The sequence below is a fragment of the Pan troglodytes genome, chromosome 8, assembly GCF_028858775.2.
Source record: "Pan troglodytes isolate AG18354 chromosome 8, NHGRI_mPanTro3-v2.0_pri, whole genome shotgun sequence".
Classification (NCBI taxonomy): Eukaryota; Metazoa; Chordata; class Mammalia; order Primates; family Hominidae; genus Pan; species Pan troglodytes.
In genome coordinates this window covers 106388765-106408023 of record NC_072406.2, presented here as the reverse complement: position 1 = coordinate 106408023, position 19259 = coordinate 106388765, and the positions used below count along the sequence as shown (strand labels likewise).

General features: G+C 41.1%; 1 protein-coding gene across 9 annotated transcripts in view; it reads right to left on the bottom strand.

The window, feature by feature from the left end:
• Positions 1-19259, bottom strand: part of PLCE1 (phospholipase C epsilon 1) — a 333932-nt gene that overhangs the window by 149173 nt on the left and 165500 nt on the right. For all 9 annotated transcript variants that reach the window (XM_063782032.1, XM_063782031.1, XM_063782034.1 and 6 more), the window contains one exon: positions 7796-8112. In XM_063782032.1, the coding sequence (XP_063638102.1) occupies positions 7796-8112 (317 nt within the window). The remainder of the gene's footprint in view (positions 1-7795; positions 8113-19259) is intronic.

Below are 19259 nucleotides of genomic sequence, written 5' to 3'. Positions count from 1 at the left end.
ATTTGCTGTCAATCAGCTTCAGGATGGAAGTGCCATCTACAGCTAACCTTGCACTTAGGATGCCGCCCTGCACAGCTGAGTTTCTGTAGTTTATTTGCCTACTGTATTTTTTTTAGTCGAGAAATTTCTGGAGTAAAATATCTGTTACTCCTGGAATGTGCTGTGAAATGTTCCAGGGAAAGAATACAATATCTGCTCTGAGAGGGGAGATGTGCTTTGTCAAGGAAAAATTTGATTTTCCAAAGTGAGCTGAAATTTCCCTTACCCTGAGGGGGTTTTTATCAGCAATTTATCCTGTCAGTGTTCAGATTTGAGGAAGGAAGTTTGTAAAGCAGCCCTGAACAGATGGTTTGCTCTGCTGTCTGCTTTTATAAAAGAGGGGGAAAACTTCGATTGAGACGTTTCTAAACATGGTTCAATATACAAATTCAAAAACCAATATTTTTTCTAAAACATTTCAAGTGAAAGAACCTATTTGGACATGACACTGCCTCACATCATTATAATATGCTATGCTTTCTGCTTACTGTGCTGAAATGGTCTTTCCATAGCTATGACCAGACAGGCTTTTAGATGCTGGAATCTGCCAAAGCGATCATCATTGCTATGAAGTATATAAGGAATTCTGGCTGAAAGCTCAAACGGCTCTTCTTTGACCAGATGGTTTATTTATTCTTAGTACTCTTTACCAGGAAGTTAAGCTGCACCTTGGCATTCTTTACAGAAAGGATGGCCTTTAAACTGTTGAACTGACATCTGGTGAAACCTACCGGACAGAAGGAACAAGCAACAACTGATTGTCACTTTGGGCTGCCCAAGATTGCATGGCTCAGGGAAGCTAGCTGATGAATGCTCAGGTTGACCACACAGAACTGGGGAGGGGAAAAGACACCCAGGGCAGAGCCACGTGGAGGCCTTGTAGAAGCTGCTGGGGTCTCAATAGAACTGGGGGTCTCAATCTAGGACTCATGACCTGCCCTCAGACCAGCTGGTCTGAAAGAGGAGCCCTGCTGAATGGTGTTGCCAAGAACCACCCAACAAGCAAAAACTGCCCTCTTAGGACATAGAAAAAAGTGAACCTGCTTATGGCCCCTTGAAAATCACTTTCCAGCCAGAGATATCAACTGTCTGTTACACAAAAGAGTGCCTGGAAGTGGTGTGGGTGGTGACAGGTTACGGAGTCAAAAATTTGCTTGTGTGATCGATCCCAAGGACCAGCTGTAGATGCAATGAAGGGTTCCAACCCCCAAAATCATCATTGGTGAACAACACGACAAGAGCAAAGGCCATATTAAGGAGACATGAGGTTTGAGAACTAGCAACTCAGAACTGTGATGCCAAGATCCTCCCCCTCACTCCACGTTCCACCAAGGTGCTTCTCAGGAAAGAGGGGAGAGGGAGTGAAGGGAGGAAGGATGCCCTGCAATCTCGATTTGCCTCTCCTCTCTTTTCACCTGCATGCACTAAAGTATGTAATCTTTTTGGTAAAATTGTCTATAAAAATGCCTCTGCATTTCCTCTAGAAAAGATAAAGGGCTTGGGAATTTATTTTAGGAGGAATTTTTTAAAAGTAAGGTCATAAGGAATGTGGGCTAGAGGTATAAGCTAGATGCAGGAAGATGAAGGATAGGAAAAAAGAACAATGTGATTTGAGACTGTCAAAGTGAGAGATTTCGTGGGTGGTCAAGAAGTGAGGCTGCTCCACCTGAAAGGAGAGAGAAAGAACACTGGCTTCTAAGAGCTTCAGATCAGGAATATGACTACAGAGAGGTGTCCAGATTAAGAAAGTTCGGGAAGACCTGTCTCTCAAACTAAGCAAAGCAGGATGAAGCCTACGTTCAACACAAATCTTGACTAGCTCTGCCTGAGGACGGACCCCTCCTTGTGCTTCTGTTTGTTTTCAAGGATAAAGAGAGACTGCCTTTAAGAAGTTTCTCTAGTGTGTGCATCACAGTCTAATAGGGCATGAGAAGGGGGAATGGGGAGGAAACACTGCTTCCAAGCCACAATCCAAACTGATTTTAAATGATTTATCTCCAGGCCTTCATTAATGTAAGCTGAACCTTTTCAGTAATTTCATGGTCGTAGTTTGAGTTGCATTTTAACCATGCTTTCCTAAGAATAAACATTATGCAAAACTGCCCAGAAAGTATTAGGAATTTTCTTCCTTTTTCCCACATTACAGTTAAGTCATTGTGTAGAGAGTTGTTAGAATATAGAAACTTCTAGCTCATAAGCGTGGTTCTGGGGGCAATCTGGAACAAGCTGCCTCCCTAAACCATGAGTCTTGCTCATGACAAAAACTGTCTGATTGTCTTCTTGTCTGGACTGCCTTCCATTTCTATGAACTTCCCGCTCTATTCCTCCCATCTCTCAAGACCCAGCCCCAGACTCCAGGGCTCAGCAGAATGAGCTCTTGTCACCCACCTGGACACCCCAGCCTTCTCTGTTGGTGCCACTCTCACTGCACTTACTTTCTGCCTTTTTTGGTAGATATTTGTGTCCATGTCTCATAGCTTCTGGCAGACTGCTATTTACTTTCCTTAGTGCATATCTACCACAGTACACTGCTTCTAAGAAGTCCTGGATTAACTGAATGTATGCACGAGTAAATGCATTCACTTCCCCCCACCCCAAGTGACTAGCACCGGCAATGGAGCTAATATTCTCTTTCTTGTCTTTAAAATACTATAACATTCCAAGGAATATACATCTTTCCACTGAGGAAAGTGCATTTATTTTGTGTATCCAATTTTGGCAGAATCAACGTATGGGCTTATAACATCAATTTTCACCATATACTGCTAATTTCTTATTTTTAAAAAATATGTTTGACATGCCAATGGAAAAAAAGAGAAGACGAGAGAACAGTAGGTGCTCAATGTGTCTGTTTTTTGAGACAGGGACTTACTCTGTTGCTCAGGCTGAAGTGCAGTAGTATGATCTTGGCTCACTGCAGCCTCAACCTCCCAGGATCAGGCAATCCTCCCACCTCAGCCTCCCAAGTAGCTGAGACCACAGGCATACACCACCATGCCTGGCTAATTATTTGTACTTTTTGTGGAGATGAGGTTTTGCTATGTTCCCCAGGCTGGTCTCAAACTCCTGGGCTCAGGCCATCTGCCTGCCTCAGGCTCCCAAATTGCTAGGATTATAGGTATGAGCTGCTATGCCCAGCCAATAAGTATGTCTTCAGTGATCTCGCAACCCCACTTCTAGGTATATACCCCAAAGAAAGAAAACCAATCTATTGAAGAGATATCTGCACTCCCATGTTTATTTCAGCACTATTCACAATAGCCAAGATTTGGAAGCAACCTAAGTGTCCATCAACAAGATGAATAGATAAGAAAATGTAGCACATATATATAATTCAGCCATAAAAAAGAATAAGATCTTGTAATTTGCAACAACATGAATTGAATTGAAGGTCATTATGTTAAGTGAAATAAGCAAGGCACAGAAAGATAACCTCTGTGTGTTCTCACTTATTTGTGGGAGCTAAAAATTAAAACAATTGAACTCATGGAGACAGAAAGTAGAAGGATGGTAACTACAGGACGAGAAAGGTAGTAGAGGGGAGTGAGGGAGGAAGTGGGGACAGTTAATGGGTACATACAATAGTTAGAAAAAAATGTAAGATCTAGTATTTGATAGCACAAAAGAGTGATATAGTCAATAATAATTTAATTGTACATTTAAAAATAACAAAAGGAGTGTAATTGGATTGTTTTTAATACAACGGATCAGTACTTGAGATGATGGATACCCTATTTACTCTGATGTAATAACACATTGTATGCCTGTACCAAAATATCCTCTCTATCCCATAAATATATACACCTACCATGTACCCACAAAAATTAAAATTAAAAAATTGAAATAAATAAATCTCTTGAGTGAATGAATGAATGAATGAGGGAGTGATGGCAGGAACCTAGATAATGGGAAACTGGATAAAAATCAGAAAGAGAAGTAGAAAAAAGATAGACACACAGGAGATTTTGAAAAGAAATAGAAAGAGAGGGAGGGAAGAGGGAAAGGAGACCCAAGGCTAATTAAATTCTCAATTAGCAAGTCAGGTTTTACTACAGACTTGAACCTGATAATTTAACAAGAGAGAAGCAGCTGGGTGAGAAGAGACAGACTTTGAAGAAAGATCTGGATTCTGATATCCACTCAGCTACTTAGACAAGTGACTCAATCTCTCTGAGCTCACTGCTTACAATTTTTTTTTATTTTGAAGTAATTTTAGATTTACAGAAAAGTTGCAAAAGACAGTACAGAGAGTTCTTGTACACCCTTCACTCAGCTTCCTCTAATGTTAGCATCTTTCATAATCATAGCACAATTGTCAAAACCAGGAAATTAACATTGATACAATCATACTAACTAAACTATGAGCCTCAGAGTTTCTCCAGTTTTTCCATTAATGTCTTTTTCTAGTCCATGGTCCACTAGGATCCCACACTGCATTTAGTTGTCATGTCTCCTGGTCTCCTCTAGCCTTTAACAGTTCCTCCATTTTTTCTTACCTTTTATGACCTTGATGCTTTTGAAGAGTAGAATGTCCTTCAATTTAGAGTTGCCTGATATTTTTTTTCATTGCTAGATTTATGTGGTGTGTTTTAGGCAAGAACACTATAGAGATGAAGTCCTGCCTTTCTCAGGGCATCATATCAGGAGGCATATGTTGATATGTCTCATTACTAATCATGTTAGCCTTGATCACTTGGTCAAGCCAGTGTCTACCGGGTTTCTCCACTGTTCTATTTTCCCCTTTGTATTAATAAATATCTTGCGGAGAGATGCTTTGAGACTATTTGCAAATGTCCTATTTCTCATCAAACTTACTTTTGCCCAATAATTTTAGAATTCATCAGTAGTTCTTGCCTGCAACAGTTATTACTGTAGTATTCTAATGATGATTTTCTATTTTTCTCATTCTTTCTACATTTATTAATTGAAATTTTTCTATAAGTAAGTGCTGTCCCTACTCCCCAACCCCACCACACTGATGTATTTATATCGGTATGGATTAAAAAATATTTATTTTACTCTATGGGCCATAATCCAACACTGTCATTATTTATTTTGTTGCCTAAGCTTCACTTTCCTCATCTGCAAGACAGGGTTGATGACAACTGTCATAAGAACTGAATGAGATTTTAAGAAATGTGAAAATGTCCAGTCCAGAGCATCTATTAAATAAATGCAAACTCCATTTCTTCCTTTTCTTTACAGTATGTAAAGCCATGATAATTTCAAGGCAAGGTCATTCAAAATAGGTGAAAAATCTGAATTTGAAAATTCTCTTTTGATGTAATGGAACTTTTCTACTTTAAGGTATACAAAAGAACTAGAATTTAGCTATTCCAGTCGTGTCCAGTAGAGATCATTTGGGATCTGACTATGTAAGACTGATTTTTAATCAGCATACCCATAATTTGTATGAAAATAGATGCTTGAGAATACTTGAAACAGACTGTTCTCTTAAGTAGTTTAAGTGTTTTCCCAGAAATCTTGTTTACGTTCTGAAGTTGCTTAGCTAAACTATTTTCAGAGATAGTCCAAAGCCTGCCTCTACCCAGCTGTAGGTCATATCATCACTAACTCTGAATTAGTGAAATCACTGATTCGTCTTTGATTCCCAAGGTTATGGAAGTGAATGGAAGAAATCCAAGTTTAATTTAAAATTAGATTTTAAAAGTTTTGGCAATTCACTTTTAAGTTCAGGTCGAAATTTAAAAATAAAGACAAGATAGGGTCCTAAGGATGTGAGAGTGGGTAGATCTGGAAGTTTAAAATAATTCATGAAATACAGTGAAATCCACTAATAAAATCACTCAGTTTACTGGAACTTTCATTTTTCCATCCCATTTTTATCAGTAAGGAAAATCAAGAACATCAGGAGATTTATTTTTAAAAACAACTTTGGGGCAGTGACATTTGCAAGCTCTCATGTGGACTCCCAGAGATTCTGTCTTACTCAGTTTGGGGGTGGGACCAGGAATCTGCAGTTTTAGCAGGCACCACCCCCCAATGCAATCCTGCTGCAGGTGGGAAGCAGCATCCTATAGTTATTCAAAGCCCAGGGCCTGACTTTGTGGGCTTAAACCAAAATTGCCACCTACCACCTGTGTAATCTTGGGAAAATAACTTCATCTCCACATACTTCAGTTTCTCATTGATAAGATAGGGCTAATGACAATATCTGTCTCCCAAGGTTGTTGTAAGGAGCAAGTAAGTGGTACATATAAAATGGTTAGCACAACAGTGCCAGATAGACTGGTGTTCAGGACATGTCTGGATACAGAACCGCTTGAGCTCAGCCTCTAACACTTGCTGTATTCATGGGCCTTATCATGGTCACTGACATTTACAACCATCATCAGGATTTTGATTGGCAAGCTATGGAGGCTGCAAAGTGAGCTACAGTTAGAAAGTGTTTTGTGTTTTTTTCTAAAGATGGTGTCTCACTCTGTCACCCAGGCTGGAGTATAATGACTTGATCCTAGCTCACTGAAGCCTCTAAACTTCTGGGCTAAGGGATCCTTAGAGGGTCTCAGCCTCCACAGTAGCTGGGACTGCAGGTGTGCACCACCATGCCCAGCTAATTTTTAAATTTGTACTGACAAGGTCTTGCTATTTTGCCCAGTCTGGTCTTGAACTCCTGGCCTCAAGCGATCCTCCTGTCTCACCCTCCTAAAGCACTGGGATTACAGGCATGAGCCACCGCACCTTGCCAGAAAGTGTTTATGTAACACAGGATGACAGATCCTCAGACAATCAGAGATATATATGACTCAGAATAGGAATATCCTGTTAGCATTTAGGTAGAGTTTACTAAATGACCAAAATAGGCAACTACTCTGTGTTCAGCCAACTAACAACCAACAAACATACCGATTAAAATTTTGTGATTGAATACACAAAACAAAAGAAATTAAGTCTAAAACATAAAATGTAGAATAGAAAACTCTGGGTGTGGGTTACATTACTAAGAGAAAGTGCCTTTTAAGCCCAAGAGTGCAGTCCGCCCAACCCCAGTACTGCATGGAGACTCCCTGCTCTTTCCTGACGCTCCTCCCTATCCCAGGGCCACAGGGATGTCAGCCGGTGGCTCTTGATCTCCCAGTGAGTCCCTAGACCCCCACGCAATGGCTTTGTCCTAAGTATTCCCAGACTCCAGTCACACCTGTCTTCTTCAGAACTGGCTTCTAATGTGGTCTCAGAGGCTTTGGATTGATATTCTGGGGCTGAGGATCTTCAGGGGATGCAGAGAGAGAACCGAGGTGATTCACTGCCCCTCAATGAATTGCCCCATGTTTCCTGCCTTCTCTGGTGACCTAGGTGTTTCTGCTGAGGGAGTCCTAATAATGGAAGGGGGTCAGGGGGTTGGTTATACGAATGTGGTAAGGGATCATGCTGTCAAAACTCAAAATTGAGACATGTGGTTTTAAAAGCACCTTTGGGAATGAGGGGTTGGTAGGGGAGAGGAAGGGGTTGGAGATTGGCATTCTGGGTGCCCAAAGGGACTAGGATTGGTGGACTGGGTAATGCAATAGAATGGAGTTGAGATCAATTAGGCTTAAGGGCAAGTTGGGGTACAGTGAGAGGAAGGATTGCAATGTGATGTCTGTCTCTTTGCCTGGAAAGAAAAACAGCCATCATGGAAGTGGCAAGACAGAATGAAATGAACACATCAGGAACAGACAAACCTAGAAGGGGAGGTATGCTTGAAAATCACTTACGGGTGAGTCAAATACCAAGACATCAAAAAGTGGCTTCTTACCTCATTAAACCTCATCACCAGATCTTCAAGGGCATTGTGCTCTCCATTCTGAGTGGTAAGAATCGACGCTGAGATGGATGCTTTGAGGCAGGGCAAGGAGCTCTGGCATTCAGGAGTGCCCAAGTCCCGTGTTAAGAAGCAAAGGTAGTCGACTGGCAAGACCCTGCGGTAAATAGTCTGCTCTTGCTCCATCAGGATGCTGGCGACTTCCTCTGGGAACTGGATGAGAGGCTGCAGATCGATCAGCTCCTTGCTGATCCCAGCTGAACTTGAAGGGAGGGCATTGGAATTGGCCACAGAGGGGCCTGGCTGGCGTTCTAAAACAAAGCAACAGAAGTCGTGGTTACATCAAATCTGGTGTCCCCTGCAAGAGATATTTACTTGAGAGCCATTCCAAATCTTGTATGTTCTTTAACCAAATCCTCTGCTTAGTGAAGAGTTCTGTACTATTTTTCTTTTTACAAAGACCTTTCTGATATCTGTCCTAATTGTCTTCTAGTCACCTAATGAGGTGGGGGTGGAGTGGCGGTGGTGGTGGTGGTAGGGTTGGTTTTCCATTTTCAGCAGCAGCATTAATCTAGCACATAATTCCCCAACCAGTTTACTACGATACTTTGTAAAATACCATTTGCTTCCTTATCCTCCTTTGCTAACTACCATCAGAATGACATGAAATGAGGGTGGGTATAAGCATAGCCAACTTAAATGGAAGAGGAAAGAAGGCTGTGTGGTGAAGAATATGTATATGCATATTATGTGTAAATGGGCAGGGCACCTGGGGACCCAAGGACTCTCTGGACAAAAGGTTTCAAAATGTCATGGTATTCTCTGCCAACCTGTCACCCCCAAAGAGTGACTTTGATTTCACTGATATCTATTTGGGAGTTTGCAAGAACAGAACCATCTATAAACATAAGAAAGGAATAGGTAATAAGGAGATGTATCTAAATAAATAAATCTTAACTGCCTGGCCCACAACTGGTAGCAAGAAGGTGACAGAGGGATGCAGGAGAGAAGATGGCAGTTCATGAGATGGAAGTGCCAGAGTAGGGGATGCCTAGGCTCAAAATGATTTCTGTAATTAGAGCCACATACTTGCCTTCTCTTTATTTTGACCCTGTCCCAGGCTGCCTCTTAACTTCTTACCTGTAACTCATTCATTCAACAAACGGAAAGTCTCTGATGAGCCCTAGAACAGAGTTTTCCAAAGAATGATCTCTGGAATACTGGCATTTACAAGAAAAACAGTTTTGTGGTCACCTGAGTTGGGGAAATGTCACATATTCATGTCACTCATTCTATTCCTGGAAATACCTGTCATCCAGCCTGGACACTGGGTAACAGCAAAGTTCGTAAGGATGACTTCCTTCACATTCAGACCTCAGTATTCTCTGACTCTTTTCTAAATCTCCATTGCAGAAAACTTTGGAATTATCACTCCAAACTGCTTCATGTCTGTATTATTAAACTCTGAAGTCATCATCCCTGAATTTGACTTCTTTCTTCCCTTTTATTCTGTCTAACAAAATTTCTCTGTCCTCAGCAAACTTCTAGTTCCTTGGCCTTCGTCTGGTGCCACGATAAGCATTTTAGATGGCACTCACCAGCCAGAGATTCCCTAAGAAGACAGCTTGACTTTCCATCACAGGCATGTCCCAATCCCCAGTGCTGGGCAGACTCAAACCATCCATTCCTTGGCTTCTGGGCTGCTGTATGATGACACTGACAATTATGCTACTTAGTGATGGGGTGGGTGCTAATTCCTATCATCTAACTTCAGCTAGGCCCTCAGGGTGACTCAAAGTTGACACAGACTTATTTATTTTTTCCTAAACAACTCACTATCCTCTCTTCTATTCTTCTCACATTCCCATACCTGCGTTTGCTTTCCTCACAGTCATTCGACTGTTTCTTAACTATGCTGAGACAGTGTAGGTCATGTCAGAAACTCCTTCAATTCAGATGCCTTATATTTCTTCCATCTTCTGCTTCCCTGAGAATGGCATGTGTTTCCTCCTCTCCAAGGCCCACCCAGGTTTGTGATTAAATCTACCTTTGTCTCCTCCAGAACTTGCTTCAGTGGTTATCTCCACCTTTAATCCCTCACTTTCTACTGACTTCTTTGCATACCCAAATGTTCAGTTTCCTTTTTCCTTAAAAACTAACAAAAACGACATCCCTTATCCTTTAAACTCCAAACCTCTCTATCTTTTCCTTCACTATGTCCTTCTATACCAGGTAACCCACAGTCCCTGATTCCTTCCTCCATGAGTATGGTGACTATATCTTCTGATCAAAAAATCAGGCCATGCTCTCTGGCCAAATTATTAACCAATGAGGACATGGGACAGAAAAATGGAAACCAGGTTGGTCCTGGTTGACTCTAAGCATTTTAATACATCTTTTGGACCAAATTACCAAAAATCTTCTGTAGCAAAAAATGGAGACTATTAAATTATATTTGGTTCTATCTGAGCTCATATTAAAAAAAACATTAAAATCAGGTTGATGCTTAAATCTACCCTAGATGGCCTCCCCCTCCAGCTTTCTGAATAGTTTAGAAACTGACTAGGTTTCCTGAAAATTGAATCAGAATGTGGCTTGATGAAAGAGGCCAACTGAAATTTCTAGATACTGATAATATATGTACAGTGGAATTAGCCAAATATAAGAACTCTTCTCAGAAGTAACCAACTCTAAGACATGATCTCAAACTATAGCACTCTGCAGAGGAAATAAAAATAACTCCAGTCACTTCTCTAAAATATAAGAGAAGAGATAATGTAATACAATATGCAAATAATGTAAGATAAGATGTCATATGGGAAACTGCAATACATCTTGAGATATGAATCACATGCTGTTACAATGAATAACAAGTCTAGTGACTGGTGGGAAACAGCAATAAGAGAGGCCCAAATAAATTAAATAATAAAAAGAAACCTGGTCAGTGTAACCCTAATAAATCTGGCGGTCCCAGTATAAGCATGTATCTCAGTATAAGCATGACATCACACTCAAAGGAACACAAATTGAATGCTAGAAGCTTTGAAACAATGTCAACCTTTCATGTAGGTTTCCTTAAAGCTGGAATACCCAGGGATTTCATATTGTGTACCACAAAAAACATCCCAGAAGTCTTCTTGGGGCATAATTCTTTGTCTTCTAAGTTCCATACTTTTAGTAGCTGTTAAAAACACTTCCCACTTTCCCTCATCCTTGCTGAGCTCTCCCTATTATGTCCTCTTTCCTCTTCATAGGACACATTGCCCTAGTGCTCAGCTGTAACTCACCTCTGGGCCTTGCTCTCTAACAACATGGGCCACTGGAAGATGGATTAAAAACCGAGTAGCTCTAGGACCCCTGGTCCTTCCTCATCATCCATGAAGAAAAGTTCATAAAACCCACTGGATACTGTGGCTCTTCTCTTTTTAGAAAGTTTCTGGTGAATAAAATTATCCACCTCATTGTTTGCTCTCAGTCCCATATTCTTCAGTTAATAGTCATTCTAGGTCGGGTGCAGTGGCTCACTCTTGTAATTCCAGCACTTTGGGAGGCTGAGGCTGGCGGATCACTTGAGGCCAGGAGTTCAAAGCCAGCCTGGCAAACATGATGAAACCCTGTCTCTACTAAAAATACAAAAAATTAGCCAGGCACGGCAGTGGGTGCCTGTAATCCCAGCTACAGGATTAGGGACATGGATGAAGCTGGAAACCATCATTCTCAGCAAACTATCGCAAGGACAAAAAACCAAACACCACATGTTCTCACTCATAGGTGGGAACTGAACAATGAGAACACACCGGGGACTGTCGTGGGGTGGGGGGAGGGGGGAGGGATAGCATTAGGAGATACACCTAATGCTAAATGACGAGTTAATGGGTGCAGCACACCAACATGGCACATGTATAAATATGTAACAAACCTGCACGTTGTGCACATGTACCCCTAAAACTTAAAGTATAATAATAATAAAATTTAAAAAAAAGAGTGCCTACTATGTGCCAGGCTTTGTTTTCAGCTACCCTGATGTTGAAATTTAGTGAACAAGAATAAAGTTTTGTTCATATGGAACACCCTAGGAAAGGACATAAACAATAAGCATAGTAAATGAGTAATGATGCATATGAGAAGGTGATAAAATTGTTATGGTTAAAATCAAAGAGGGTTCCTGGATGTAGGTGGGAAAGGTGTAGTGTTACATAGCATACCTTTTTTTTTTTTGAGATGAAGTCTTGCTATGTCACCCAGGCTGGAGTGCAGTGGCACGAACCGCCGCCTCCCGGGTTCAAGCGATTCTCCAGCCTCAGCCTCCCAAGTAGCTGGGATTACAGGTGTGTGTCACCATGCCCAGCTAATATTTGTATTTTTTAGTAGACACAGGGTTTCGCCATGTTGGCCAGGTGGTCTTGAACTCCTGCCCTCAGGTGATCCACCTGCCTTGGCCTCCCAAAGTGCTAGGATTACAGGTGTGAGCCACCATGCCTGGCCCACATAGCATATCTTAACTAGACTGTTAGTGATTGTCTCATATTTTTCTGCAAAAGTGGGAAAAACTTTACCCTCCAAGGTGCCCGTAGCTTGGTCATAATCACCCTTTCTCATGTCTCAATGGAAGCCATTAATTGAGCTCTTAGTCCTCACCATTTATTAGCCTTTTGTGTTAAGTAACACATTTAATTCTCACAGTGAACCCTGTAAGGTGGTGTGATTATCCCCTTGCTATAGATGATAAAACACAGGTCAGAAATGTTAAACATTTTGCTTAAAGACAAGCTGCTATTGAGAGACAGGGCTGAAATTTAATTGCAGCTCTGACTCCAAAAATCTGCCCTCTGTTACACTCAGCATTTTGAGGGATCCTTTACAGAGGAGACATATTTCTACACACACACACACACACACACACACACACACACACACACACACACCTTTTTTCTCTTCTGGGTAGAGAATGGAGTTGAAGAGTTAGGCAGGAATACCTTACAGGATTCTGACTTTAGAAGGCATCTCCTCCCCAAGCCAGCTGAGCAACCTTCTGATCATGATTTTAAATTATATCTTATCAAAACCCGGCAGAATCTCCATGTACCTATGTTTCAGAAACTTTATCTTTCATTCCCATTCCATGTGAGGGGTGGTGAAATGGGCACAAGCTTTCTTGAGAGGCAAAACAAAATTTTAAACGTGTATTCTTTGTACTAGAAATCTTACTTCTAGGATATTATCCAACAGAAACTCTTGCAAAAATATAGACCAAGTGAGGTAAATGTATATGTACTGAAACTGAATTTATTTCACAAAAAATTTAGGACAAAAAAGCAAGTTGAGAACAATGGAATATTATCCTATTGAGGTAAAAAATAATTTAGTAAATATAGGTATATGTTGCATATCTGTCCAGTGAACACCAAACAAATAATAGTGTATAACTTACACAGTTCTGTTTTGCTCAACTTTTTTGTAATGCACATATAACAGTACTTTTGAAAATAGATCAAAATGAGCCAGGCATGGTGGCTCACACCTGCAATCCCAGCACTTTGGGACGCAAGGAGGGTGGATCAACTGATGTCAGGAGTTGGAGACCAGCCTTGCCAACGTGGTGAAATCCCGTCTCTACTAAAAATACAAAAAGTAGCCAGGTGGGGTGGTGGGCACCTGTAATCCCAGCTACTCGGGAGACTGAGGCACAAGAATCACTTGAACCCAGGAGGCGGAGGTTGCAATGAGCTGAGATGGCACCACTGCATTCCAACCTGGGCAACAGAGCAAGACACCGTCTCAAAAAAAAAAAAAGATCAAAACCATTTCCAAAAAATTCAAGGCAACAAAATCTCAATCTTCTCATGCTCAAAAACCTGGTTCAGCTTTTTTTGGCCTGTTCAGATTTTTTTCCAATATATATGGTAATACTGTTTTTTTGTAAGTTACTTAAAGTTAAAATTAGAGGGGGGTGGAGCCAAGACAGCCAAATAGGAACAGCTCCAGTCTACAGCTCCCAGTGTGAGTGACACAGAAGACGAATGATTTCTGCATTTCCAACTGAGCAAATGGCACACCAGGAGATTGTATCCCGTGCCTGGCTCGGAGGGTCCTACGCCCACGGAGCCTCGCTCATTGCTAGCACAGCAGTCTGAGATCAAACTGCAAGGCGGCAGCGAGGCTGGGGGAGGGGCGCCCGCCATTGCTGAGGCTTGAGTAGGTAAACAAAGCAGCTGGGAAGCTCGAACTGGGTGGAGTCCACTGCAGCTCAAGGAGGCCTGCCTGCCTGTGTACACTCCACCTCTGGGGGCAGGGTGTAGCCAAACAAAAGGCAGAAGAAACCTCTGCGGACTTAAATGTCCCTGTCTAACAGCTTTGAAGAGAGTAGTGGTTCTCCCAGCACGCAGCTGGAGATCTGAGAACAGACAGACTGCCTCCTCAAGTGGGTCCCTGACCCCCGAGTAGCCTAACTGGGAGGCATCCCCACAGTAGGGGCAGACTGACACCTCACACGGCTGGGTACTCCTCTGAGACAAAACTTCCAGAGGAAAGATCAGGCAGCAACATTTGCTGTTCACCAATATCCACTGTTCTGCAGCCTCTGCTGCTGATACCCAGGCAAACAGGGTCCAGAGTGGACCTCCAGCAAACTCCAACAGACCTGCAGCTGAGGGTCCTGACTGTTAGAAGGAAAACGAACAAACAGAAAGGACATCCACATCAAAACCCCATCTGTATGTCACATCATCAAAGACCAAAGGTAGATAAAAACACAAAGATGGGAAAAAAACAGAACAGCAAAACTGAAAATTCTAAAAATCAGAGTGCCTCTCCTCCTCCAAAGGAATGCAGCTCCTCACCAGCAACGGAACAAAGCTGGATGGAGAATGACTTTGACGAGTTGAGAGAAGAAGGCTTCAGACAATCAAACTACTCTGAGCTAAAGGAGGAAGTTCAAACCCATGGCAAAGAAGTTAAAAACCTTGAAAAAAGATTAGACGAATAGCTAACTAGAATAACCAATGCACAGAAGTCCAGCTGAAAACTATGGCACGAGAACTACGTGATGAATGCACAAGCTTCAGTAGCTGATTCGATCAACTGGAAGAAAGGGAATCAGTGATGGAAGATCCAATGAATGAAATCAAGTGAGAAGAGAATTTCAGAGAAAAAAGAATAAAAAGAAATGAACAAAGCCTCCAAGAAATATGGGACTATGTGAAAAGACCAAATCTACGTCTGACTGGTGTACCTGAAAGTGATGGGGAGAATGGAACCAAGCTGGAAAACACTCTGCAGGATATTATCCAGGAGAACTTCCCCAATCTAGCAAGGCAGGCCAACATTCAGATTCAGGAAATACAGAGAATGCCACAAAGATACTCCTCGAGAAGAGCAACTCCAAGACACATAATGGTCAGATTCACCAAAGTTGAAATGAAGGAAAAAATGTTAAGGGCAGCCAGAGAGAAAGGTCGGGTTATCCACAAAGGGAAACCCATCAGACAAACAGCTGATCTCTCGGCAGAAACTCTACAAGCCAGAAGGGAGTGGGGGCCAATATTCAACATTTTTAAAGAAAAGAATTTTCAACCCAGAATTTCATATCCAGCCAAACTAAGCTTCATAAGTGAAGGAGAAATAAAATACAGATAAGCAAATGCTAAGAGATTTTGTCACCACCAGGCCTACCCTAAAAGAGCTCCTGAAGGAAGCACTAAACATGGAAAGGAACAACCGGTACCAGCCACTGCAAAAACATGCCAAATTGTAAAGACCATCGCGGCTAGGAAGAAACCGCATCAAGTAAAGAGCAAAATAACCAGCTAACATCATAATGACAGGATCAAATTCACACATAACAATATTAACCTTAAATGTAAATGGGCTAAATGCTCCAATTAAAAGACACAGACTGGCAAATTGGATAAAGAGTCAAGACCCATCAGTGTGCTGTATTCAGGAAACCCATCTCATGTGCAGAGACACACATAGGCTCAAAATAAAGGGATGGAAGAAGATCTACCAAGCAAATGGAAAACAAAAAAAGGCAGGGGTTGCAATCCTAGTCTCTGATAAAACAGACTTTAAACCAACAAAGATCAAAGGAGACAAAGAAGGCCATTACATAATGGTAAAGGGATCAATTCAGCAAGAAGAGCTAACTATCCTAAATACATGTGCACCCAATACAGGAGCACCCAGATTCATAAAGCAAGTCCTTAGAGACCAACAAAGAGACTTAGACTCCCACACAATAATAATGGGAGACTTTAACACCCCACTGTCAACATTAGACAGATCAATGAGACAGAAGGTTAACAAGGATATCCAGGAACTGAACTCAGCTCTGCACGAAGCAGACCTAATAGACATCTACAAAACTCTCCACCCCAAATCAACAGAATATACATTCTTTTCAGCACCACACCACACCTATTCCAAAATTGACCACATAGTTGGAAGTAAAGCTCTCCTCAGCAAATGTAAAAGAACAGAAATTATAACAAACTGTCTCTCAGACCACGGTGAAATCAAACTAGAACTCAGGATTAAGAAACTCACTCAAAACCACTCAACTACATGGAAACTGAACAACCTGCTCCTGAATGACTACTGGGTACATAATGAAATGAAGGCAGAAATAAAGATGTTCCTTGAAACCAACGAGAACAAAGACACAACATACCAGAATCTCTGGGACACATTTAAAGCAGTGTGTAGAGGGAAATATATGGCACTAAATGCCCACAAGAGAAAGCAGGAAAGATCTAAAATTGACACACTAACATCACAATTAAAAGAACTAGAGAAACAAGAGCGAACACATTCAAAAGCTAGCAGAAGGCAAGAAATAGCTAAGATCAGAGCAGAACTGAAGGAAATAGAGACACAAAAAACCCTTCAAAAAATCAATGAATCCAGGAGCTGGTTTTTTGAAAAGATCAACAAAATTGATAGACTGCTAGCAAGACTAATAAAAAAGAAAAGAGAGAAGAATCAAATAGACGCAATAAAAAATGATAAAGGGGATATCACACCGATCCCACAGAAATACAAACTACCATCAGAGAATAAACACCTCTATGCAAATAAACTAGAAAATCTAGAAGAAATGGATAAATTCCTCGACACACACACTCTCCCAAGACTAAACCAGGAAGAAGTTAAATCTCTGACTAGACCAATAACAGGCTCTGAAATTGAGGCAATAATTAATAGGTTACCAACCAAAAAAAGTCCAGGACCAGATGGATTCACAGCCAAATTCTACCAGAGGTACAAGGAGGAGCTGGTACCATTTCTTCTGAAACTATTCCAATCAATAGAAAAAGAGGGAATCCTCCCTAAATCATTTTATGAGACCAGCATCATCCTGATACCAAAGCCTGGCAGAGACACAACAAAAAAACAGAATTTTAGACCAATATCCCTGATGAACATTGATGCAAAAATCCTCAATAAAATACTGGCAAACCGAATCCAGCAGTACATCAAAAAGCTTATCCACCATGACCAAGTGGGCTTCATCCCTGGGATGCAAGTCTGGTTCAACATATGCAAATCAATAAACGTAATCCAGCATATAAACAGAACCAATGACAAAAACCACATGATTATCTCAATAGATGCAGAAAAGGCCTTTGACAAAATTCAACAGCCCTTCGTGCTAAAAACTCTCAATAAATTAGGTAGTGATGGGACGTATCTCAAAATAATAAGAGCTATCTATGACAAACCCACAGCCAATATCATACTGAATGGGCAAAAACTGGAAGCATTCCCTTTGAAAACTGGCACAAGACAGGGATGCCCTCTCTCACCACTCATATTCAACATAGTGTTGGAAGTTCTGGCCAGGGTAATCAGACACGAGAAGGAAATAAAGGGTATTCAGTTAGGAAAGGAAGAAGTCAAATTGTCCCTGTTTGCAGATGACATGATTGTGTATCTAGAAAACCCCATTGTCTCAGCCCAAAATCTCCTTAAGCTGATAAGCAACTTCAGCAAAATCTCAGGATACAAAATCAATGTGCAAAAATTACAAGTATTCTTATACACCAATAACAGACAGAGAACCAAATCATGAGTGAACTCCCATTCACAATTGCTACAAAGAGAATTAAATACCTAGCAATCCAACTTACAAGGGATATGAAGGACCTTTTCAAGGAGCACTACAAACCACTGCTCAGTGAAATAAAAGAGGACACTAACAAATGGAAGAACATTCCATACTCATGGATAGGAAGAATCAATATTGTGAAAATGGCCATACTGCCCAAGGTAATTCATAGATTCAAGGCCATCCCCATCAAGCTACCAATAACTTTCTTCACAGAATTGGAAAAAACTACTTTTAAGTTCATATGGAACCAAACTTTCTTCACAGAATTGGAAAAAACTACTTTTAAAGTTCATATGGAACCAAAAAAGAGCCCACATTGCCAAGTCAATCCTAAGCCAAAAGAACAAACCTGGAGGCATCACACCACCTGACTTCAAACTATACTACAAGGCTACAGTAACCAAAACAGCATGGTACTGGTACCAAAACAGAGATATAGACCAGTGGAACAGAACAGAGCCCTCAGAAATAATGCTGCATAGCTACAACTATCTGATCTTTGACAAACCTGACAAAAACAAGAAATGGGGAAAGGATTCCCTATTTAATAAATGGTGCTGGGAAAACTGGCTAGCCATATGGAGAAAACTGAAACTGGATCCCTTCCTTACACCTTATACGAAAATTAATTTAAGATGGATTAAAGACTTACATGTTAGACCTAAAACCATAAAAACCCTAGAAGAAAACCTAGGCAATACCATTCAGGACATAGGCATGGGCAAGGACTTCATGTCTAAAACACCAAAAGCAATGGCAATAAAAGACAAAATTGACAAATGGGATCTAACTAAACTAAAGAGCTTCTGCACAGCAAAAGAAACTACCATCAGAGTGAACAGGCAACCTGCAGAATGGGAGAAAATTTTTGCAATCTACTCATCTGACGAAGGGCTAATATCCAGAATCTACAATGAACTCAAACAAATTTACAAGAAAAAAAGAAACAACCCCATCAAAAAGTGGGCAAAGGATATGAACAGACACTTCTCAAAAGAAGACATTTATGCAGCCAACAGACACATGAAAAAATGCTCATCATCACTGGCCATCAGAGAAATGCAAATCAAAACCACAATGAGATACCATCTCATACCAGTTAGAATGGCAGTCATTAAAAAGTCAGGAAACAACAGGTGCTGGAGAGGATGTGGAGAAATAGGAACACTTTTACACTGTTGGTGGGACTGTAAACTAGTTCAACCATTGTGGAAGTCAGTGTGGCGATTCCTCAGGGATCTAGAACTAGAAATACCATTTGACCCAGCCATCCCATTCCTGGGTATATACCCAGAGGATTATAAATCATGCTGCTATAAAGACACATGTACACGTATGTTTATTGTGGCA